Source organism: Motacilla alba, chromosome 2 (assembly GCF_015832195.1).
Source record: "Motacilla alba alba isolate MOTALB_02 chromosome 2, Motacilla_alba_V1.0_pri, whole genome shotgun sequence".
Classification (NCBI taxonomy): domain Eukaryota; kingdom Metazoa; phylum Chordata; class Aves; order Passeriformes; family Motacillidae; genus Motacilla; species Motacilla alba.
In genome coordinates, this window is record NC_052017.1 from 56,319,724 (window position 1) to 56,345,265 (window position 25,542).

Here is a 25,542-nt window from a genome sequence, read left to right on the forward strand (position 1 = left end):
TCAGTTTGAATAAGCCACCTTTTACAGTACAGTGTTTGAATATATCAAACTTTAAAGAGATACTTGAAATTTTCTCAGAGATTCTGGTCATCTCAAAGGAAGTAGAAGTCGCTGTAATTTCCCTTCCATTTTTCAATGTCAGGTAAATAAAGACCAGTGAAAATAACTGTGCTTTGGGAATGATCTGGAAGAGGATTTGTTTTAAAGAAGTAAATTATGGAACTCTGTATTTAAGGGAATAAAATATAAATGTATAGATAGCATTTAAAATTCTGGATATTTGAGGGAAGGTATCAGGGCACAGTAGAAGAGGAAAGACTTTAGTAGTCAGGAACATAAGAATAGCCTTTAATTAAACAAAATTAGAAAAATAACTTGTATAGATTTAGAACAATAATAATTTTTTAAGTTTGTCTTTATGTCAAGTGCTAAAATGTTCCATTTCTGACTTCTGCAAGTAACATTCAATTTATACTAGCAAGAGCTTGATTTTAAAACTACTCAGGGTTCTAGAGGTAAAATAACACATATATGTGGCATGCTGCCACCTCTGCTTGAGACTAGGAGGTCACCAGCACATACTGATTTTCTAAGTGCTGTAGAATTTATATATTTACATATCTGGACTTGCCCCACTGAAATACACAGAATCATACATTTATTCATGCATGGTGTGCACAAACCAGCATGGGGAAAAAGCTATTTACCTGAATGAATATTAAGAATGAGGAACACTGGAATGTTTTTCCCTATACACACCACTGTTCTGAATCACTGGATTGAGAACTGGCTGCATATAAGGTATCAGAGGGTTGTGGTCAGTGGCACACTCTACAGATGTCTGTAGTTCAGGGGTCTAAATCCAGTCTTGTTTAACTTAATAATGAGTTGGATGAAGGGGTAGAGTTCCTCCTCAACAAATTTGCTGATGCATAAAGCTGGGAGAAGCAGCCATACTCCAGAATGTGTTGAGTGTGGTTTATCTTACTTTGGAGGAGACTCGTAGAATTTTATAGAATTAGGATAAGCGGGGGAACATCCAAGGCACTGAATTAGCTGTTTAAACTAGTGCAGCACAGGAGCTGTAATTGATAGCACAAAGAAATGCTGGCTGCCATGGGGATTGAAGAAATAGCAATTAATAATGGATAATGAAAAGAACAGTTGCTCACATTGGCTGATCTTACAGAGTCAGATTTTAGAGGGAGCTCTATACTCTATGACTTAAACAGTCCTTGACCTAACAAGTATATTAATAGAATGAACTGGCCTGTGATAAAGAGAGTTGGCAGATCAGGATTGAATGGTCTGAGTGAGGTTGATTGGACGAATGAGACATTCTGCATGAATCTCTTCACTGGGAGGAGCGACCAGTGCTGGAGGTGAATGAGATCAGTCTGATGCATGGTGTGTGTGTGTGTCTAACTTGACAGTTGCATTACAGGAGGATGGTGGAATTATCATGGTTTTGTACATGAGCGTGCAGAAAATATAGGTCTTAAAGATGTGTGCATGTTTCCAGTGCCCTGCAAAGCTGGAAGAATGTGCCTAAGAATGTGTGTGTGTGTCAGCTGGGATGTACATTATGGTGCATTCTTGCTTCTGTTTGCTCATATGATTCTGCACTGACTGACAGATAGGCAACTACCTCTCCTTTCATGCTTCTTCCTAGATGTTTTTATACACAAGTATCCTTAGCATAGGTCAACCTGGCACAAACTACTGACTGCCCATGCAGCAGAGTTCTGGGTTCTGTCTGAAATGATTTCTTGCACTAAGTGCTTAGTATTTTTGGATCACTGAATTTCTTTTTGCTAGGACATATCTTTATGAACAATGCAGAACAATGGTTGATGACCTCTTCTCTCCTTCAGTGTCATGTGTGTTGCTTATCAGAGGTGAATCACTGCACTGTTTATCAAGATTTTTCCAATTTTTATCTTTTACATGAGCTGAGTTTTGCACAGATGTGTTTCTGATAGTAAATGAAGCTGTCGTTTACTAATAACACAGTACTGCAGTAGTGCTTAATTTTAAATGATAGGAAGTGCATAGCATGAAAAAATTTTCATGTGTATATAAGCTTTTCTTTCAGCCTTATGTTTCCCATTTACTTCACTCTCTGTATATTCTTCTACCTAATAATTAACACATGACCCCAGTCTACTGCTAATGATATTAGTAAGACTTATTTTCTCAAATCAGCCATCTTTTACCACAAGGCTTATGCGTGTTCAGTAAAAAAGGAAAGTGAAATCAATGTTTTGCTTCAACCTACAAAACTGTAAAAGCAAGAATTTGTTAATAAATGTAGAGGATAGAAATGTTTTTACCCATTTTCATTTTAACCTACCATCATTGTCACCCATGTCTCATCTGTGTACCCCACCTTTTCACTGTTAAAATGTTATAATTTGCATCTTTAGAAAAGTACTAGATGCAGGTGAGGAATTATGTGATCAAGTGAAGGCAGAACACAGAAACACATGCATTCAATATTTGGGGCAGCCTCTTTCAATGACTGTGACCAAGATATGCATTTCTACCTAAATTTGCCAGCATGAGGAAAAGAGGTTCTATATTTGCCATAAGATTGAAATTATATTGTTGCTCTCAGGTAATTCTAATTCTTCTTCATGCATGAGTTATGGTGTTTGAAATTACCATCTCAAAACTTCCCTAGGTTACCTACTGTAGGAATTACACAGACACACAATTCATACAGTCTTACATTTTGCTTGGAGTTTATCAGCTCAACACAGAATTGAGCATTAAACAAATCCTCCCTCTCTCAAAAAAATAAAGTGAAATGAATAAAACCCAGGTGGCTTAGGATCTGATTACATGTCTGGAATACCTTCACAGATATTTCCTCTATCAAAAATAAACCTTTGGAGATGGCCCCAGATACAGTATTGTAAATCATATTACAGTGTCTCTGCAGACAAAGGAGAGAGAAAGAAATCCGTTTTACATACCTTATTAAATAATATTTTTAAAAGCATTGAACTGTTGCAGATGTTCCTATTTACTGTGCTATTCTGTGGGTAAGCACAGTCCCTCTGAAATAAGTTGTGAAGTGAGAGAAAAACAAAGTTTGTCAAACTTCTCATCTGCCTTATTCATATGCAAAATACACTACAAAACTTGTCCTTTCTGTGCACAGGAAAATTTTGGTGCCTGATTTAGAAGTTAATTTTACAGTGGTTAACAGTAAATTTGAGGTTTTAGGTAAATTAAAGATTAAAATTGAAGTTTTAAGTTATAACTGAACTAGATTCAATTTTTTAAACTAAATTAAATAACTTTTAAAGCTACAGTTTAAAATTGAGTTCTAGTTACATTTAGCAGCACAATAATTTTAATTTATGTCATGTACTTATACCACAAATTTTTAAGAGTCTTGTAATTTTCAGTATGTGGGCCTGAGTGTACTATTATTATGAACTCTCTCTATGGGTTTGGAGATACTGGTTTGGATTTTCCACTGGGCTTGCTCCCCATTCTTAGCATAATGTAAATGGGCTATGAAACTAAAGTAACAGATCTGCAAAACTGCTGTGTCCTATGCTTGATGGTCTACTTGAATTTGGGGTAGAGTTTAGACCTTTTCATTTGCTTGTTAGACTAATTGGTTATAAGGAGTTTACACTCCTACTAGCTGTTATAAATTGGGGTTAAAAAGAATAGTTTGCTTGTTAGTAATTGCTAATTATCGGGTATTTTTTCAAGAATAAAGGGATTCTATGACTTCAGCAGCACTTTGTGTTACATTTTTGAAAGGTTAAGGCATTGAATGTATCACAGGCACAGCATAGTTGGCTTTTCTTCTAATCAATAGTTTTGAAACAGTGTTCCTAAAGATCTGGGAATCTGAAAGTTTGAGCAAATCAAGATCCTTGTTTAGTACTTGCATCACAAATTCACCAAGGTCATGGGTTCAATCCCCATACTTCTTTTAAGATTTGGACTCAGTGATCCAAGTTGCTGATTAAGCCCTCCTGCTGGTTTAGATGAAGGACACACTTTGGACTCCTAGCATTATGACTCCATGATCAGGGTCTGTAGGAGATGTGCTTCAACAACACATACTTACTGGAAATTACTGTAAAGGTTTAAATAACACCAAGCAATTAAAGTAACTTCTTGTGGAAATACTCAGCTCTTTTAAGAGAAATAGCTAATCCTCAAAGATATTTTTGCATACATATATAGATCATAGAAGCACTCAGAGGAGTATTTGAAAAGTTGCTATGTATGTGGTTGTTTTTGTGACTACTCGGTAAGTTCTATGGATCCTTATTGTTGATTTAAGAAGGGTAGAAAAGGCAATTGTTGCAGGAGTAATCTGGAAGTGCCTGGTGCTTGGAGTGGATGACCATGTATAAAATCCTGCTAATCATAGCTCCGCAGCTAGTGATGTGCTCTTAATAACGTATTAAAAAAAATAGTGCTTTATATCCTTGAATATCCTGGCTCGTTCTGCTGGTTAAGGTTACTCTTCTGTGCTGTTCCTCAAAAGGATTACAGCTTCACTGTGTAGGTAATACCTAATTTTTGTGATTGTGATTGCTATGTGTGTCACAAAAGGTGTACAGTGAACTGAGTTTAAGCCCGGGACAGCAGTAAAGGTTTTTCTGCCAAGAGCCACGGTGTGTCAGAAATGGCAACAGAGGCTTTTCATTGGCGTGCCCGTAGCGGCCCCTGCTGGCTTGCTCTTTCGATTGCACTCGGGGCGATCGCTTCAAAAATGAGCATCAGGAGAAACATGCTGCTTAGCTTACTCCTCTAGAACAAAGAGGACTGTGAATATTTTCCAACTGGTGTCAGCAAAGAAACTACAACTGGTGTCTTTTCCCCACCTATGTGGTTTGTAAAACAGTTTGAACATTCTTGATTATAATCACTACAGACAGAATAGTGAAGTTTGTTTTAACAGTTCTAACTGAAAAAAAAATAGTTTCTTAATCAGCTTGCCTGTTTTCAGCAACAGGTGTGCAAGATGATGATGCAACAGGGAAAAGGCTCAGAAAGTTAAGAGTTGGGCAGTATGACAATGATATTCCTGGGGAATCATCATATAACAGGTGTGGATGGATGAAGTCTCCTGCTAGTCACCAGGCTGTAATTCCAAGATCACCAGTTGGTGGAGGGAAAACCAAGGAGGTAAACAATCAAGAATTTTTCACTAAATACTGAAGTGAGTGGCCAGTAAGAAGTCTTATGTTCTGTGTCCAAAATTAATGTGAAGCAATTGGGCAGTTGCATCATGGCAATAAGAACAAATAACTGCATTAACCTCAGTAATGCAAGTCAGTGTTTAAGGATGCTCTTGTCTTTACATATTTTGGATGTCTCTTGTGTTTGTATGTTTTCAGTGTCCCACAATCTCTCTGCTGGAACAGTAGATTGCATTATGTCTGATTACAGAAACCTTCTGTGATTTGATGAAGAATACCCCACTGTCATAGGGTTAAGTGAGAATTATCACACTGTAATTTTGCTTTTTTGTGTCTTCTCTTAGATGATTGTTGTACATTACCAAGACGAAACAGATCGGGGAATCTTCTCCACAATAAAAAATGGAAATGAAGCTGTCACATTCACATCAGCTTTTCCCCTGTCACCAGAGGTGACATATGGTAAGAAAACTTATTTGTTTGTTTATTTATTTATTTAAATAGCACTATTGACATTTTAACTGTTACTGAAGAAGAACTGCCCTTTTCCCTCTCTCCTAGTGACAGCACCTCCACCATGTCATCAGCAGATTCCCTTCAGCCAAAAGGTCAGCAGCCCATCTGAGCTGTACAGAACCATTTCTGGTAAGGTACCCCTCTTTCCTAAGTAATGTGAAAATGAACTGTGTGTGAAGGCAACTAACACAACAGTGGTTTATAAGTAGGACATATAAATGGTGAATTTAGACATGCGAGTCAGAGAAACAGATTTTAGCAGTCCTATTTTAATCACCCCAAAAACAAATGAGTAATGAAGAATTATCCAAGAAATATTTAATACCTTCCAGATTTTAACTGCCAACAGGGAGTCCCATGTTCACATTCATTGCACAGATTTAGTGTGAAGCAATTAGGCAGCTGTGTCATGGAAATAAGAGGAAATGCAGCTCAGTGTTTGAGGCTGTCCTGCTCTTGTTCTCTCTCTGTTTGCATGGTTTCAATGTTCCTCAATCTTTCTGCTGATATTTGATGACATGAAAATACTACTATCAGGAGACTTGAGTTCTTTGTGATTTTAAGCAGGTTTTGTTTCCATCTCAGGAAAGACGGGTGATATCCATGTTGCCATCTTTCCAGGCAAGTGAAGCTGACAATAGAGCTTCACAGTAGCTATGCTCAAGTCAAGGAGATCCTTTACCAGGGGAATGGTTTTTTTACCATGATAGAGTTTGTAAATGCACAACCATGGGAAAGGAGTTGGTAGTGGATGATTACATATTTTAAGATTTAATATGATCTAGCTATGATTTTTAAACTAAGCTACTGTTACCTGTCAGCTTTTTTGTGCAAAATCTTTTGAAAACACTAGGATTTAAAGGAAAAAAGTATTTCTGGGATGCATCAGAAAGTGCTGGACACAGCAGGAAGCCAGCTAATGTATTTAAAACCTGAATAAAAATCACAGGCACTCATTTTATGCATTACATATGTTCTCATGAAAATTCATGTATATTATGTATAGTTTTACTGCTTAGGCTATGACTGTCTTCTCCAGGAGAATCTTGATAGTAGACTTTTCAAAAATTTGATGATGAGTTTTGATGCAATAATAGTTAGTGTTACAGTTTTAACTTAAAAAACCCTTTATGGTCAATTTGTCTCACTTAATAGTTGTCAAAAGCAAATAACGTCAACACAGAATAAAACTATCTTTAGCTTTAGAAAAATCTTCTACCCATTTCAAAACATCTCTTTATGGTTCTCCCTACTTCTAAGTAATTAGTGGCAGATATCCTCCTGGGGACAGCTTCATCAAATCAATTATAGGTTGATCTGCTGAACACTTTGTTCTTAAATGGTTTCTATTAATGTTGCTAAGAGAAATATTAATGTTGCCCTGGAATAATATTTGGCTTTCAGTGTGTTTCTCTGTTTTGATTCTCCTGCTTAACTTTAAATAATGTTATCTCTGAAATGGTTTTTGATACTGGTTTTAGATACGCAGTTAATGAAACACTGAAAATAATTATTCTAAATATTAGAAAAGGAAGCAATTCTTCCTTTTGAGTGCCTGTTTTAAAATGAAGCTCAAGGTGTACTGAATGCTGCAGGTTACTTGCTCATCTCCATGAAGCTTTGGTTTTAGCTGTAAACATAATGTACTTTGATATTAAAGGTGTTAGTTGTTAATTAGTTAAAGGTTAAAAGTGTATGAGGTGGGTCAGCTAGAAAACATATAGTAAAGACACCTGTTTGAAAGCATCTCTTAGAAATGTTAATTGGGTGATTTTCCCATCAGAGCACAGAAACTTCTATTGTCAGAGGCAAGTAAGAATCATACTTTAAATGTTTTAAAATGTTCTCTTTTCCCTTCACTTCTACTATAGTTATTGCCTGCATCTACAGTAAGTATCCACTGTATCTACTTGCTTCTATGTCTTCTGATTTCTTTTGCAAGAAGTGCTTCTTATTTCTGCTACCAATCCCTAATTCATGCCCTGAGCAAGAGTGTTATGTTTTGTGTGTTGAAGAGGCCAAGAATCTGAAGGGAACAGATGCAGCTGTTCCTGTGGTTGAGACTGCTTTAATGCACATGCCATAAAGGTGACTCTAACAGTGTGCACTTTGCAAGAGTTCTTAACAGCCTCAATTTTTAGTACTTTCCCTTGCAGCCCAGCTCTTCTTTTACATGGTTATATACTCTTTATTTTGGTAAAAGTGAGGAAACATACTGACTTCTTCAGAAATTTTCAACAGCGTGAGGCCTTTTGTGTCATGGACTCTGGAGTCTTAATTTCTGCCATTAAGTTATTACTACTTTCATCTCAGTTCAGATCACTCTTGAATTCAAAATTGTTTTGTTCTGCATATCAGCTTTGCTGTTTATCTGGTTTTTAAGTTACTAATGAGGATGCTGTAACCTGGTTACCAATTATCTAGATGTATTACTGTTTTATTTCCTCCCTGTTTCCTTGTGGAGAATAGCATTCAGTGTAAGTAGCACTTACATATGAAGGGATTCTATTGTGCTTTTAGAAACGTACAAAAATATATATTTTTAAAGAAAAAATAGTCAAGAATTGCAATGACATCCAGTCCTTAAGTACAAAAATTTATTAAATTCTCTCTTCTTTAAGTTATTAATGTAAGCTGTGTATCTAGTATCTTGAATGCATCTTATTTTTAACCTGTTTACCTAAGGACACTGTTTTTAATAAAGTCTTATAAAATGGAGCTCTGTTATCCCTAGAAATCCTAATTTTCTTTCCAGGTAAAACCACTTTGCTGGGGAAAGTCAGTCTAGTAGTGTTATGTATCTGCCTCCCTTACATTAGCTATGCCCTAACTCTTCATTTTCCCTATACGTTTATTGGAGATGTCCTGCCTGCAATATTTCAGAGCCTTGTTCTTTATCAAACAAGTATATATTTAACCTTCCTCAGTCTGTATGCATGCAGTCAATTTTGTGTCAGCACTACTGCTCCAGTGATCACTTGCTGCTATGGTTTCATGGTCCTTTTCTTCACTTTATGTAGCTTGAAAGTAATACAGCACCCACAGAGTTCATTCTGAATTGTCTTTGAAAGACACCTTGTTTCTTGAGATGAACCTAAGTAGTCTATAAATTGGCTAGTGGCCTATAAGTTGGCTAGCTTTATAAATACCCCTCAAAAATAGGGCTGCTCCACATAGAACCCAGATACAGCTCTCTGGAATTTCACAATAGCTGATGTGTTTTACATGGGAGGGAGAGTCCCACAAATCAGTGAAGGAACTGAAGCACTCACTATTTGTAGGCCATTTTGAAACTTATAAAGGCTCTTTTTTCTTGAACAGCAGACAGCTAATTTAAGTCTCTTTGTATATAGAAGTAATGCATAAAAGTGTAGCAAGCTCTTTGCCAGGGGACTGAATGCTGGCTTGCTGCCCTGCCACTCTACCCCTGAGGCTAGATGTGAAGAACTGCCCCTTCTTCAGCCCTGGTCAAAGCATAGACAGAACTTTGGAGAAGGTCTGCATTCACAAACAGGCACTGTCTTGCAACAGAGGGCAAGGATCTGTGGAACAAGGGATGATTGTCTATAATCCTTTGTCAAGATACTGACAAAGAGAAGACATGATGTCACTTTTTTCCATCTGTTCTGAACAGCCCAACTAGACTTGTGTAGTTCAAGCAGTGCAAATGATTGAATGAAAGCACTGCTGCGAGTATAAGGAATCTCTGAGTCTTCAACCTTCAACATAAAGCCTTGCCTTCTCATCTCTTCCATGGAGCTTAGACTATGTACTGTACTCAAAGCTTGTGTATGAGCTGCATCTATTCTAAAAATTTTAGAAAGGGCAACTTTTCTCCTCATGCCATTGTGGAATTCTTCAAGACCTCATACTGGAATATTTCCACAATTTTTCTTATACAGACTCTGTTTTTATCTGACAGAGACACTGTAGCTCTAATTCCCCTCATTGAATAACACAGACTTACTCTATTATATCACCCAGCAGAGTGATGACTGTTTAATACATGTATTGGAAGGCAAACTCACAACCTAACAGCCTCATTATTGCATAATTCTGTTACTGATTAGAATTTTATACTGTTGTGTTATTATACTGTTATTCCAGGATTGTCATTTCTTCCAGTCACTGAGTTGCAAGGGAAATTATACATACTGCTTAATTTTTTGATTAAAAAAAAAAATCAGGGTTCTAAACTGAAGGTCAGTTTGGGAATAAAAGTGAAACTAATTTAGGAAGGAAAAAATTCCCCGTTTATGATGGGCAAAAACTTTCTCCAAAATGTGAAAAGCTTTCATATAATATTCATTTATACCCATCTTTCTCTCCTCCTCTTACCTGGTTTTGTAAGATATACATATCCAAAGCAAGTAATAGATTCAGAACTTTTTCAGACATCTGGATTCGTTTGTTTGGAACATCAATGCATCCACATATGTGGATGGTTAACATTAGCTCTGTCCTCCTGGAAACAGGTGCATTTTCATTTTTGCTATTGCAATTTTTGTGTTTGGGGTTTTGGGGATGTTTTGTTTATTTTAGTGGGTTTTCATTTGCTTCTTTGTTGAGGCTGTCAATGAAAAAAAATACAAGTAGAGAAAGGAAATTTATTACTTAATGCAAAACAGATACATCAGATTTCTCTTACATTTTCCATTGTCCTGCAATTGCCCTTGACATGTTTATGTCGTGGCTGAATACAGTGTTCATCTACATAATATTTTTATAATTAAACAGCTAATGTTTCTTAATTGATGTGTTACTCTTTGAGCCAGGTCTTATGAACTCTCAGAGAACCCATCGCACCTGAGATAGCTCAGCTACCCCGAATGGCATAAAATTAGCAGGATAGCTTCTGAGGTAGTATTGGAAACAGAATAAGGTTTAATAAAAGGCAAAATAACAAAGCTCTTACAGAGAAGAAACTGAGCCGGGGCAAGAGGTCCTTGCTCCTGCTAAAACACCCCACAAAAGTGATTATTTCCTTTGTTCTCTTCTTTTCCTAGTGAATTACCTAGGTGAGACCTCTTGGCCTCTGTCCAGTTGGGCAGCCCCAGGTCTGAGGTGAAGTCCCAAAGGTCCTATGAGGTGTCATTTTACCAAACTGAGGAGAGAAACTTCTGGGATTTTTGCTTTTTAAGCAGACAAAGAATAATTTGGTAACTCTGTCAACAGGGGGCACATTCCTACACTTAATTGTTATAAAATACACCATTTACTGGTGCATAAGAAGCCTCCATAGGCTTCTGGAGCAAGCAGGAAATTACTGGGATCTCTGGTTGGGATCAGCATGAAGCAGCATGAACTTAATGAGGGCTTCCAGAAAGAGCATCTGGAATGCTGTAAAGCAAAATCATAAATGTTCAGAGACCGCTTCTTTGTTGTTGTAAACACTGAAGTCAATATAATGTACTATGATCTATCACACTTTTCTATCTCTGGGTCACTTTCATTGAGACATTTAGCTCAGTAAAATTAATCTTTATACAAAGTTTTTATTGCAGGAAAGTTGGAGATGACTTGATGTGTTTTCAAGTCTTCATTATCAGAGATCTCCTTCCCTTTGTGCCACTGATTATAATACAGTTCTCAACATATCTTTCAAATATAATCATGGAAATGCATTTATTTGGCCTGTGGAGAAATAAGCAACACTTACTATCAGTGATTTCACTCTGGTAGTCCAAAATCACAGAAAAAGTAATAATATTCCATCTCATGTGCTAAAAAGCTTAACCATTTCATTTGGTTTATATCAATTTGAATGGTGGAAAATATTTTCTAACAGTAGAATGAAATTGACACTGAAAATAAAATACTTGTAGTCTCTGCCTCCACTGAGTGGTATTAACTACAGTCCTTACAGTGTGTCTACAACTGAGCTATTGGATAATCAGCTCTAATTGAGTCCCCCCCCCCGTCCCCCCCCCAGTTTGGCTGAGATTTTCATGGGAGGAACTCTCCCAGTTAACACTACTTAACTTCTCAAAGCTTTAGAGATGAAATGATTTAGAGTTTAATCCATTTAGCTAGCTAGGTTTTTTTACATCTATGTTATATGTTTCTGCATAAAACTTAAAAAAACCTGTACGTATTTTAGCCACTCAGCAAACACTCTAATATGTCATTGATTCAGAGGAGAAAGGAATATTTTTATACATAACTGAATATAAAAAGCTAGGGCGTGCCAAGTCCATGGCAGATAGTATGTGATGCTAAACCAGTGGGACAATATAAATGTGTGTTTTCTTTGGCTGATACATTAAAGCTGACAAAATAGGCCGCTCTTGTTACTGGATTTTCATAAGAAAACTCATTCTCTAAAATATACTCTCCCACTGGTTTTGTATACTCTAAGTTGATAAAATATTCTGGAACATGAATACATTTTGTTTTGTAGCCAGTGTTGTATCGGATCACAGACTCAATAATTCTTCAAATCTGTTGCTTTTGTTAAGACAAAGATATTTCATGATTAATTGTTCTTACAGCTCCCTGACCTAAACTTCTGCAAAGGGACACAGTCCGCTGTGACCTACATGTTGAACATCACATTGAACATAAGAAAAATTGAAGTACTATAGATGGTCATGGAGAATACTGTGCTGGCAGAATGCATAATGTAGTGCAAACATATATAATTCCATGTGCAGCTTCTCTGTAATACTGAAGAATTTGAAGGGGAAAAAAAAGAAGATAGGTGTGTTTGGAGGTTTTTTGTGAACAGAATGGGACTGCTGGGATATATTCCTTGAACTTTTATTGCAGCATCAGCCTCATTGGTTAAGACAATAGAAAGATGGCAACAGCTCATGTACAACCAGCAGCAAGTAAAGATTTCTTTGTTACAGAGCATTTTAAAAACTTTCTAGCCAATAGTGTATTGCTAAAGCTTACAGACAATTGTTCTAGCCAATCACTTAAAGTACATGTATGCCTGCTTCACACAATGCTTGCATGTATACCTTCTATTAACAATATACAATACATCATTATTGAGTTTAAAACCTTCTACTATCTTGCTAAGTATATTTTTCTGCAGGCCTAGGGTCTATCTTAGCCAAGCCTAAAACTCAAAAAAAACACTTCTTACCTTTACTATTTCCCACAGATAGGTTCTTCAAACATTACACTGAAGAGATGTTGTGAAACTATTCCCTGTCTTCTCTTCCTCCCTCCCTTGCTTTTTTAGCAGGATTTGCATCTGGACAGAAACATGGTGATCATAGATCAGAATGTGCCTTAAACCATTGAAATGGCTCTGTTAAAACTGCTTTGGAGATAGAATCAGATACTGATTTGGAAAGACTGTCTTATACTGTGTGTTTAATTTTCTGTGTAAGTATTTACATTGGTTGGTTTGTTTGTTTTAATGGATGACTTTTCATTCCATGTGGGCACAGTGCTGGTAGATATGTAAATCAGAGAATTGAGACTGTTCCCCTAGAAATGGCCCTCTCAGAGGTCCCTTGGCACTGCCTGCATTATCCATTTGAACCAAGACACTTCTGAAACGTTATATGGAGTCTTCTGCCTCAAGCAAATGTGAATTAAGATTTCTCACGGGAAATGAGTATCCAAGTAGTAGAGACCCTAAATGCAGAAAGAGGCTCTCTACTTTCTCATCCACTCGTTTTGTCCTGAATTCAAATGTTGAACTGCATTAAAGGAATGGCAGATCTTGTGACAAAAGAGTTTTCCTCCAGGAGTTCATATGAAATAAGGTTTCTAGCTTGGGACATCTTTGAAGTCTCTTGCATGTTATGTCTTTCATCAATGGTACCTCAACAAGTCTGACTGATCCTTGATCCCTCACTACTAGCATTAAATCAAGCAACTGCTGATACGTTCTTCATCAAGAACCTACCCACCCTCTATGCGCTTCCCTTATTTGGGGCACCACACTTTAATCCAGTTTGTCTCTTACTTGTTTTGTCTTGACTAACTTTTCATACCACTGTGAGCTGTAAATGAAACAACTGCCTTATTTCAAAAGGATTTTTTTACTGAGAAAAAACTTGAAGTTTTGCATAAGACACATTGCCTGTTGCAGTTTCATTCAGGAACCAGTACATCTGAAAGTTTAATTGTGCAGCCTGCAGCTTTCATCCTTCCGGTAGCTCTAATCCAAAGGCATTTTCTCTTGAGAGAAAGCAGTAGCATTATCTGGTGTTTATGTATTTTTGTGGTTGTTTTTTGTTAGGTTGTTTTTTGTTTTGTTTTGTTTTGTTTTTTTAATACTTGCCATGCAAGATAACTGACTGGAATATGGAATATGCATTTATTAGTTGAAAAGATGATAGCACTTCCAAGGGTGCTGAACACAGTTTCTTGTTATGTTCACTAGTATCTGTGAGAGCTCAAAAATTCTAAAATTCAGGCAATAAAATAAGCTGTATTATTCTGAAGTTCCAAATGCCAAAAAAAGTTGTGTATATAATCAAATATTACATGGGAAAAATGTGTTTATACAATGCTTCAGTGTTGTTACTTGATCATGGTCTCAAAGCCTATGTGCCTCTTCAGTTACATTTGAAATGCACCCTGATAATGCACTGGTGGGTGGTGGTGGTTTGGTTTTAGTTTTTTTTCCTCTTTCTTTTTTTCTTGCTAAGAATCTCTGGAAAAGTGATTACTTGAGTGGTTTTTAAAGCATTCTGTTTTAGAGAGTTTGGTTTCTCTTTCTTTCACTTTCCATGGGAAAAAGTAATGCATTTCCCCACATAAATCAGTCATTTGATAAATATCTTTGTACATATTCATTGAAATATACATGAATAATATATTACACATATATAAAAAACCAAAATAATCTGAAGCTGAGAAATCCATCACTAATATTTGCTTTGCTTCTTTTGAAGATGTGAACAATAAGCCATTGACAGAAACTTAAACACAATTTTAATAGAAATACAGGATTGGATGAGCAGACAGCCTGGCAGATGTGTTTGTTTTTACACATACCTGAGGTTGCTTGTTTGCAGTGCATGTGCATAGCATACATTTTTGAGATGTCACTAGTTACTTTCTCTGGAAAAGGCTAAATTAACAAAAACCATGGGAACGGCTACTGCTCTTGCTATGATTCTATGAAATTTTTTCAACTTTTCCAGGATGAGGCCTCCTACTATATGACATGGCACTTCATGACTGATTCAGAGGAGTGCCAAATTATTACATGTAATTTGAGGGAAGTCTGAAGAAGAGAGCTCCAAAAATCAAAGTACAGCTGTGAGCACATGTTTTCCAAAAAATTGCAGTTTTAAAATGATCCTGCGTTTGAGTGAATGGGAAGGTTTGTCTACTGCATTTACAAGTTAAAGATATTCTGCAGTTTCAGAATGACAGACCTTCCAGTGTTGAGTGGGAACAGAGAGGAAATACATATTCAGTTTCACTTAATTGTTTATAGTCTAAAGATCATATTGCTCTTTGTTTTTTAGGATGCTGTTCTCCCCTATGTTAATTCTCTTCATGTTTATTCCCTCTTGCAGAGGAGGAGAAAACCATATTAATCTGTGTTTTTCTATGTCTGAGTTAGGCAAGTTATTTCACAAAGCCATTTATATTCAGGCACCTTGTAGACAACATCTGAAATGAGCAATCTATTTGACATTGACTCCTACGTTTCTGTCAATCGTCAGAGTAGCAGAGAAGCACATGACATTCCTTCACAAATTGTGGAGTTTGCTGAATTAGATTGAAGGGCACGGCATAGCCACTCTGCTTCAGGAGTTCTTGCTGGAGAAAGGTGCATGTTACAATTCAAGCCCTACATTTTAAACTATTTTCTTTAGAATTTGCAGTGTAATGGTTCTGATCAAACCAGGAATCTTATGTACTATAGCTTGGAAACTGTACACTGGTACCACCTGGCAGAGATTGAAAGAACTGATCCTGATTTGCTGTGCTGTGCCTGGAACAGCCATGAAATCCTTTAGAGATGGCAGTATCTTACACACTGACCTAAACCAAATCAGTTTCTCACTGGAGACATCCAACACTGCCTTTCCTTCTCTTCCTAACTCTTCTTTTGTGTGCAATCAGCCTTGCCCTTTCTATCTTCTGGCTTTAGAGTTTCTGACTTTTTTCTTCCTTGGAGAAGAAAGTCTCATCTGGTTGAAACTTTGAATTTGTGACAGAAAGACAAGCAAAAGGTGAGATTTTCTTATGTGCCCTTTTGTTTGTTACTAATTGTCCATGTCAGAGGGATTTTCTTGATGAATAACCCCTTTAAGTATAACTGAGTCTATTAGAAGGATCCATGCAAAAAAATCTTTAAAGGGGGTGAATTTGATAAATGCTGACAAAATTCAATTATATTAATATTTTTAATTCCATTATTTCTGCTTATATTACATCTTATAATGCTTTGAAAAGTAAGTTTCTTACTTAACCAGCCTTCTTCATATGTCATCTCAGACTACTGTTATCTTCTTTGTTAAATGTTACTATTATTGTTCCCTTCTAATTCAGCAAGTATAAGTAGTCAAAAAAGCAAAGCTTTCTAGATTTGAAAATCAGGAAAAAAAAATTTATCCAAAGATCCTGTACTTACAGTGCTTTTTATGCAGAGACAGGGATGCTTTCTATGGAGAGAAATTTTCTCTGATCATTATTCTTTATAGAAGTGTGAAGACTGTGTTTGACTGCTTCTGGCTCTGCCAGGAAACATCCAAGACAAAGTGTAGTTGTATAATAAATTATTCAAAGTAACGGATGTCACTTCTGAACTGCTGCATAATAACCTCTTCTGACCCTGTGGCAAGGATTTTCTCTTCTTTTTACCTGATTATATGGTGCATATGACAACTAACCTTTGCTATTTGGTTCTTCTGAGTGCAGTCTTTATGCAACATGTTTAATAGGAGCATCTGCTATGAAGGAAAAACGTAGTAGGAATGAATAATCTTATAAAGGAATAGTTTAATTTACATTATGGTCTGTGGAAGAAAGCAATATGTTAATTACTTTACCAGTATGCATCTCTATAACCAAGCCAGCTTGTGTATTTTAATATTATCAAAACGGTTTAGTACATGCATTCAAAACATGGTGCCAGTAGGAATTTGAAAGCAATAGAATAATTCATCATGGGAAAGTTTTAAATGGTTGTATTTGTTTCTGACTAGATCTAGTAATTTCCTGCAGTGATCCTTTCAGAAAATACGGTGTGCTGGGCACTGATGAACAATCTGGAAAGGAAATGTGCTGCTCATTGTGGAACTGCAGTGTTTCTACTCGTCTTCCTGACCTGCAAATAAAACGTGCTCAGAACAATGCTAGGGGGATGTTGAATGCAACACAATAATGCTATACGTGTTTTGTAATCTTGAGAAGTGAGTAAAACTTTATTCAGAGCTCTGGATGCTAAATTTATCCAAGAGTGTTGGGCCACTTTGGTGTAATGGAAGTAGTTGGGCTTTGGTCAACATTAAAAAGCGCTAATCTGACAATTCTCGGTTCCGTGTCTTGCATCTCTCTGAAAGAAACAAAATAAGTAGGGTAAAATGAAGTGGTGGGGGAAGAACAATCCCCCCCCCCCCCCCCCCCCCCCCCAATCAACCAAATACCGCCACACACAACACCTCCCCCCAACCAACATTCCTGGTCTGGCCTGTTCGTGTGCCGGCCGCTCGCTCTCTGCCCCCGCGGAGCTGCGCGGAGCACAAGACCCGCTGGGAGCGGCGCTCTGCGTGGAAGAGGCGGTGAGAGCCGGGCGGGGAAAGGGGGGGAGCAAGTCAAATGCAAATGAGGTGGAGTCAGCACAGCAGGCATACACTGAATAGGCAGTCGAGCTGAAGAGCGAGCGGGAAGCCTAATCTGACAACTATCGAGGAATTACTTTCTGCCTGCATGAAGTGAACTCTGGCCCTTCTTCGTCTGGGTGGCTGTATTGAGACAAGGGAGCCTGTGCTTCTCTCGCCGCAGACAGTGGAACCCACTTTGCGGTGAAGTTCTAACCGGCGAGGGAGAGGGGCAGATACCGGCAAACGCGGGCAATAGCTTGTCCCAAGTCTCTGCGTGGCGGGCCGGCGTGCCCCGCTGCCTGGGTTCCGTGAGCCACAGGCTGCATGCGGCACGGAGGGAGGGAAGGACGATTTCGCACAGCCCCGCAGGAGAGCAGCTGTCGCGATGGCTTCCGTCGGTAGGTTTGTGGTTACCTGCGCCCCTGTTTTGTGCGTTTTCCTAAGTCTGAAAACTCGTTTTATAGGTTGGTCTTGTGTTTGGCTGGTCGCGTTCGCCGCAGCGGCAGCGAAACGTGACCCCGGGAAAAGGGGAGGGCGGAGCGGCTGGAGTTCACGAAAGCGAACCAGCCTCAGACAGGGGCCGCCGGGGCCGCTCCGCTTGCGTGGTGGGGAGCTGGAGCACGCACTCACGCAGCCTGCGGCCTGCTGCTGCTGCTGCGAGCTCTCTTGAAATTAGGTGCGAGGAAGAGTTACGCCTTTTGTAGTCATGTAAGAAGGTTGGGAGTCTGCCCAGAAACTGAGAAGGTTTGCAGACAAGAAGTTCTGTCTATGAGAATTTTCTGCAATCGCTGACAGTGACTGAGGGCATGAGGCAGGGCTTGAGAGTTTTGTCTAGTCACTTCCCTGCCGAGGAAGCCTTGTAATTTTTTGTATGCCGTGGTGGGTCTTTTCCAAAAGTAGAAGAAATGAGGGCTGCCTGGAGTGTACATAATTTCTGTCTATGTAAAAGAAAACTTGTCCAGGCTGAGTCTTTTTCCTCCCTGGAGGAATTTTTAGTAATGTTTTACCAGCACTGAATTTCTTTTCAAAAACATGAAAGGTTTAAGATTTTGTAAACACGAGTCTTTCTTAAATGAGGAATATGGCATAGTTTTTCTGCTTTCTTGCTTAGTGAGAAAAACACTTTATTGTGCCATTGGCACTGGAAGGGTAATTGGTCCAATTTGTGCATCCAAGACAAAGTGTGTTTGTGTAATACGTGTAGAACACTCTCTTCAGATCTGAATTTTCCATGAAAATATAATAGAGTCTTAGAGTAGCCAGCTATTAAATGGTACAGTGTATAGGATGCAGCAGAATAAAGAGCCTGGTTCCTACTGCCTTAATGCAAACAACTTTTCTATTCAGGCAGTAGCAGCACATGGTTGGGTCAAGACTGCAACTCTAAAAGGAGAGTTGCTAAATCTCAGTTCTTGAGCGACAGACCGAGAAAAAAATGCAAGACTTCTCAGTCGTGTGTTTTGTGATACTGAACAACACTGAAGATAAACTGAACAGAGTTTATTTTTACCAGTATCAATTTCAGATTATTAAAAACAGCCTTTGAAAAGTCAGGTTTTTTTCTGGTTTTAAAATAAAATGGTTTAGGTATACTGCTTGAAAATTAAAAAAACAGCCCTCACTTTCGTTATTCAGGCCACAGTGATCTGAGTTCAGCATTTTGTTGCAGGCAAGTGACTAGAAAAGTGAACAGGTTGAAAATTGTCATACTTAAGCAGAATTTTTCTCACAGCGGAAGAACAGGACCAAAGTGAGAGTTTTGATAGAAGGTCCAAATATCAGTTTGATTGCTTCCAGCTGCATACTGGGACCTCTCTGGTTCCTCGTGGCACCAGGGAACTGGACTGAGACAGAAAAAGGGGCGTTTAAACTCCCTCTTTGTCTGTCTTTCACCTTAGGAAAAGTATATAGGGTCATAACACAAAATAGAAAATGTCACAGAGTCTTTGTGCTTGCTTTTCAGAAGTGTCAGAAAGTCAGGCCCAAGCGCTGTCCCTTCTTCTTTCACTCAGTTTGCCCTCTCTACCTTCACCCTTGCCTCCTTTCTTTTGGCTTTGCACTGTATCATGTGCACATGAGTGGCACTTTTCAATTCAGCAGAGACAGCTTAGACCTGCACCTCCAACATTTCAAGCAATTTTAATGGATAATGAACTTGGGAGCACAATGCTGATATTTTAGTCTTTTCTTGAAAGGTGCTTGGTCTTTCAGTGCATTCTGCCTGAAAAAGTACTTCTGTTCGTTGGAAGGTACCATATGCATGCTTCATAGGTTCTTTTTTTCTTCTCTAAAACTATTGCAATTTAATTCTATGGTTTGATGAAAATTGTCATATTCAGCCATGTGAATGTCTGAAATTACATTATGAGATGAACCATGATAAGAATGGAATAGTCTGTCTCTAAAACCATTTTAGTAATTTGCTGTGTAAACTTAATGTGGACACATTAATAATTGTGTTCTACTTGTTTTATTTGATTTATTTTTTTTTCACTACTGAGTGAGCTGCTGTATGTAGAGACAGAATAGGGGTTCTCTTGTTTATGCATTATGTACTGATAGTGATTCTCTCTTAGAGTGTTTTAATCAAATTTTATATTACATGTGATCTGGAAGTCTTGAGGACATGCCTCTGCAGCTGATTTGCATTCCTTAAGACAGCAAAGCTTCCTTAAAGTTAGTAGCACAGCATCTGCAAAATTTTTAAAAATACATGAAAAGATATATGCAACTGATTGCTTTAGTCCTGGGGGAAGTTCCTTTTTTTCCCCCTGGAACTACTTGGGAGAATGAAATGAATTAGTATAAGAAAGCCTTTAGGAAAGTCATGATAAGGATTTTACTGCTTTCAAGATGCTGTATTGTTCATTCTGTTCAGCAAATTGGAGTTATTTGTATTTTGGTGTTTGAATGGTACGGTATGATACCAAGTTACCTGTAAAACGGTCTACCTATTTTCTCAGAAAAGAAGCCATATAGTACAGGTCTTAGGGCTTTAAGATGGGGTAAAGTGTGGTCTGGTAAATCATACTTTTGATTCTGATCAATGTGCAGAGGGTAAATGCTATCAATTGTGTCAGCCTGTGGTTGTCTGGAGATAAGCTGACTTCTGGCATAGCTTCAGAGGCTGTATATGGCTGTTACTGGCAGGCTGTTATGGGAGCTGGAACTTGCAGAACACAGGAATGTAGTAATACACTCCCACTTTTGTCATGCATCTGCTGGCAGGCCAGAGTCTCCCCTGACAGTGGTGATACGCCAGCCTTCCTCATTCAGTGCTGGCTGGGGAAGACTGCTGTGCCAAGGATGCTTCCTCAATGGATGACAGCTCTCTTTAGGGCATAAGGCATGAATGATTATTTTTAAAATTCTAAATTCATTTGTCAGGCTTCCAAAACACAGTGAATGCTTTCTAAATGCACACAATAATTGCATTAAGTTAAAAACCTTCAGTACTCTAGTATACATTGCATTTAATTATTAGCAATTTGGGTTCTAATTGTTGAATGTGCTTTTTCTTCCACCAAATAAATGTCCCTGAGAAATATTTTACTGCCTCTCCAGATGTACTGTTTTATTTCTGAGGTGGTCAGCCACTCCACTGTGGTATTTTCTGTAATATCCAAGTATGTCATACATATTCCACTGAGATTCTTCTCAGATGAAGCAACTAAAGCTGACCTTTTTTGTGCAGAGAGGTTAATGCCTGGATGCTAGAGCCACTGTCTTAATGACTAGCTACAGGTTCAGCCTGACTGATAACTTGCAAAGAGAGTTGGTGCACTCAAAACAGGTATTAGCAGAATCTCCTAGCAATAGTAATTTTGTCTTTTTCTTCACAAACATGAAAAATCCTGTTACATTTTCTCTGCTTGGTATTAGTGGGTTTTCAGAAAGTGTGGGAACTGAAGGTGTCTCCGTGTTGATACATGACATGTTCTTCTTCTAAATGAGGAGTGGAGCTACTTAGCGTTGAATAGGAAAGCATGTACTGTGCAAAAGAGACAATAAAGTTATTCCATTCCCTGGTATCTGAAGTTATAAAAGACAAGACTTTAGGCGTCCTTTATTGATTTCCACGTATTCTGTGAAAGGGAAGGAACAGTGTGACCAAAGTTGATTGGTTTCATATAAGGGAATAATTTGGTTCACTGTATTTTAGTGAAATTGAAAGCAGAATGTAACAAGTTTAAAAGGTCAGAATTTCAGTAAAGTTAATACTTCGGCCAAAAGCAGGAGAGACTGTTGGTCTCTCTTACCATTTTTGGCACCTTTGTATTTGGAAAAGCGAGGGAGTGAAAGAGAAGATAGATAACCTGTAAGAATCTTACAGTGCAAATAGGCTTAGAAAAGCATTAGTTTGTTGTCTGGCTCAAGTGGGCCATTACTTTGGCTTATTTCAGAGCAGTATTATTTTCTCTGTCTATTCAGCTTTTATATTAGCCTCAGATAGTTGTGAGGTAGTGAGCTCGGTGTTTTGAAAGCAGCATACTGACTTAAAGCTCCCTTTCCCCAGAAGATGTAACTGAGGGTCTTTACTTGAGTTTTCAAGCTGATACAATCCACATTAACTAACTACAATCCACTAATTAATCCACTAGCTGATTACAAATCCACATTTGTAATCCTCACAAAAAGGATTACAGAGTTTGAAATGTATAAGAACCTACTAAAATACAAAGTATGTAGTGAAATGACTGAATGTTGTTACCTATCTTTTATCTGGACCATAGTGTAGATTAAGCTGCTCTGGGTTTTCTCTTTTTCGGTAGGTTTGGTTTTTTCGGGTTTTTTGGTGGTTTTTGTGTGTGTGTGGTTTTGTTTGTTTGGGGGTTTTGTTTTGTGGGGGCTTTTTGTTTGTTTGTTTTTGGGGGGGGTGGGGGCGGGTTGCTTTTTCTTCTTTCCTTCAGTCGGTTTAGTAGATTAAAGTATGGGTTAATCTGTAAGATCTTACTTTATATGGCTGTGTGGTCGGCACACCCAGCAGTTTCTGCTTACAACTGAAAAAAGCCTGCAGCTTCTACAGGTTTTACCTCTTGCTGCCAAGTAGAAGAGTGAAGTGGATATTTTTGTGCCTTGCATGTTGACACAATTGGTATTCTTTTGTTAATGTCATTTTTCAGTAGGGCGTGGTGCAAAGAGTCCAGCTCCTTTCTAAGGTCCTGCCTTTAAAGTTGATGATCAGTGATAGTAAACGTACATCTGACCTGGGTGCATGAAAAGATACAAACATGAATGACCCTGGCTTTGTCATGTCACTTCTTGAAGTAGGGAGCTGCACTTTTACGTTGACAGTGTTTTCACAGCTCTAAATGGCATGGTAGGGGCCTGAACCAAGAAGCACTGATGCTTTGCTTTCTATCAAATGTGCCAGGCTAGTTAATTCTGTAGAAGCTATGAAATTGCAGAATTATTGATTCCGTGAGATAAAGAGTTAACAGCTGACCTGTGAACTCTGCGTCAGACAATGAGAGGACATAGCTCAGTTTGTTTTTAAATGAGGTAAAAACAAGGCTGCTTTCATGGGAAATTCCTTTACTTGTTTCTAGCCTGGGAAGAGTTGTACCGAGTTTGTGGTTTGTGTTTTTTCTGCAATCTACATGCCTGGCTGCCAGTGCCTTTTCACTCTATGTTTAGTATTTTACATCTGTGAAAATTGGCTGTGAGATGCATCTGTGAGCATGACCGTGGTCCTTCCCTCAAGCTCCAAAATAATAGCAGCAATCCAAGGTCTGAAACAGGGAAGAATCAAGCCTTGGTCCCTTTATTCAAGCAACTGCTGTAGAAGGAGTGGAATTTGCTGTGTAAATCTGTTGGACTAACTCTTATGCACGTAGTTGAGCTCATATTAGAGTGGGAGATTTTAAGCTATTTCAGAAGGAGTGCCACTCCCCTCTTTGTCTCCATACTCTTGGTAACTGGATTCCAGTGACTCCTCTATATATTCTGGTATCAGGAGAGACACAGAGATATGAAAACAAGCAAGCATGTGGAGATAAGCTTGGGATTGTAATTCCTATTCCTGTGGGGAATGCATTCAGAAGCAGAATCGTCTCAACCTGCAGTGTAATTGGGAAGCATCTGGGCAAGTTCAAGTGCAGAGATGAGATGCCTGTTGCACTTGAGATACTTTATCAAATGCTGGTCTCTGGAGATTTGTCAAAGTTGGGTTTCTGGGAATGCTCTAGTAGTCTTCCTATGTACATCAAGTTGACCAATATGGGTTTATGCAGCCAGCTTTTCTGACTCTTACTTGCACCAGTATGAGGATGACTGTAATGTAGCTGATCTGGTAAATACAGCTTCAGATTTCTGTAGCTCTTCCACATGAAACATTTCTGCAGTATTTCCTTAAAGTTCACTTCTATGGCTGTTATGAACATTGTTAAAGTAATGGTGTGGTTAAAAGACAGTTTCTGTTAAAAGGCAGTTTTCTGTTTCCCTCATCTAATTTAATGTTTGCTCTGTTCAGTGTGTGCTGTGTGATGAATTCAGATGGTTTATAGTCAGGGCACTAACTTGCAGATTTTCTTGTCTTAGACATATCTTTTAAGTACCTTGCACACTCCTCATTCAAGTAATAGCAGAACCAAGCTCTGTAATGAATTAAGGGAAAACAATATTCACTTTGACTTGTTTTCAGTGGCTTTTTACATTAGGAAGATTTGCTTATGGAAAAAAATGGATTACTGTGCTCTTAACTCTTTGTAGGAGTGGAATTATTCCCCAACTTCCTTGGTTTTGGGTTCTTTTTTTCCCCCTCCTTGATTCTTTGGAAGTATATAAACTCAGGAGACAGTAATTAGAGATTTCATCTGTGATTGTCTTACTGGGTTTCAGTCCTGCCAGTGTTGAGGTCAGTAGGACTATTCAGGTGAATGAAGCTATTCAGATGCAATGGGCATTTGTAGTATTATAGTCTTCTGTCATGGAAAACGGTGTAGTTGAGCCTGGAGCAATGTGAATAGGTGTTGACTTTTTAATACTAATACAGAATAATTAAATGTAATCTTCATTAGAGCCTGACAGGTTATTTAAGCGTACTTCTGAAAAACGGGGTGAAACTGTTCCTGTGTAAAGCTCTGCAGTAATAGCATCCACATTATTCCTCATCTAAATGCATCTGTTTTAATTATGTCCTGTAGTATTTATGTGCAGTATAATTAAGTTGAACATACTTCGTATTTCTGTGAGTTTAGAAACCAGTTACTCTGGTGGTGTTTGCAGGCTTTTAGGAAATATAGGTTACAGTTGTTTTGCTTCTTTGTCTGTGTGGTGTGGACAGTTACACCTGAAAACTGTAGCTGCACAGGTGTCATGATTTAAACCCAGCCAGCTGCCAAGCCCAATGCAGTTGCTGGGCACTCTCCAGCCCCTAGGACTGGGGAGAGAATTGGAAGGGTAAAAGATAGAAAACTCATGGGTTGTGATGAAGGCAGTTTAAGAGGGAAAGTAAAAGCCCCATACACAAAAGCAATGCAAAACAAGGAATTGCTTTACTTCTTCCCATGAGCAGCCAGATGTTCAGCTATTCCCAGGAGAGCAGAGCCCGTTATCACATGTAATGGTCACTTAGGAAGACAAACACCATCACTCCAAATGTCCTCCCCTCCTCCTTCCTCCCCATTTTGTATACTGACCATGATATCATGTGATCGGGAATAGCCCTCTGGTCAGTAGGGGTCACCTGTCCTGGCTGTCTCCTCCTCCCAACCTCCCATGCATCTCCAGCTGCCTTGCCAGTGTGGCAGTATGAAAAGCAGAAAAGGCCTTGTCTCTGTGTAAGCCTTGCTCAGCAATAACAAAAATATCTCTGTATTATCATTACTGTGTTAAGCACAAATCCAAAACAGTCACATACCAGCCTCTGTGAAGAAAGTTAACTACCCTGCTCAAAACCAGCACAACAGGTAAACCATGTGCTGCTCTGTGCTGCTAAACTTTAAACCCCTTTTGTTGTGTTCTTTTCTCATCCTGTGAGCAGAAGGCACCTTCATGCCTTCACATCAGGTTTATGCACACAGTGATAATATACCCCTGAGCTTTCTTTTCTCCAGGCTCTACAGTCCCAGCTGTCTGGGACTCGGCCCCTGCTC

The 25,542-nt window shown here is 38.5% G+C and overlaps 1 protein-coding gene across 13 annotated transcripts in view; it reads left to right on the forward strand.

Moving 5' to 3' along the window:
• TNS3 (tensin 3) overlaps window positions 1-25,542 on the forward strand; it is a 202,319-nt gene that overhangs the window by 149,439 nt on the left and 27,338 nt on the right. For 11 of the 13 annotated variants that reach the window (XM_038127953.1, XM_038127947.1, XM_038127943.1 and 8 more), the window contains 3 exons: window positions 4,988-5,166; window positions 5,525-5,642; window positions 5,742-5,825. In XM_038127953.1, the coding sequence (XP_037983881.1) occupies window positions 4,988-5,166; window positions 5,525-5,642; window positions 5,742-5,825 (381 nt within the window). The remainder of the gene's footprint in view (window positions 1-4,987; window positions 5,167-5,524; window positions 5,643-5,741; window positions 5,826-25,542) is intronic. The other 2 variants (XM_038127946.1, XM_038127949.1) reach the window with 1 other exon arrangement.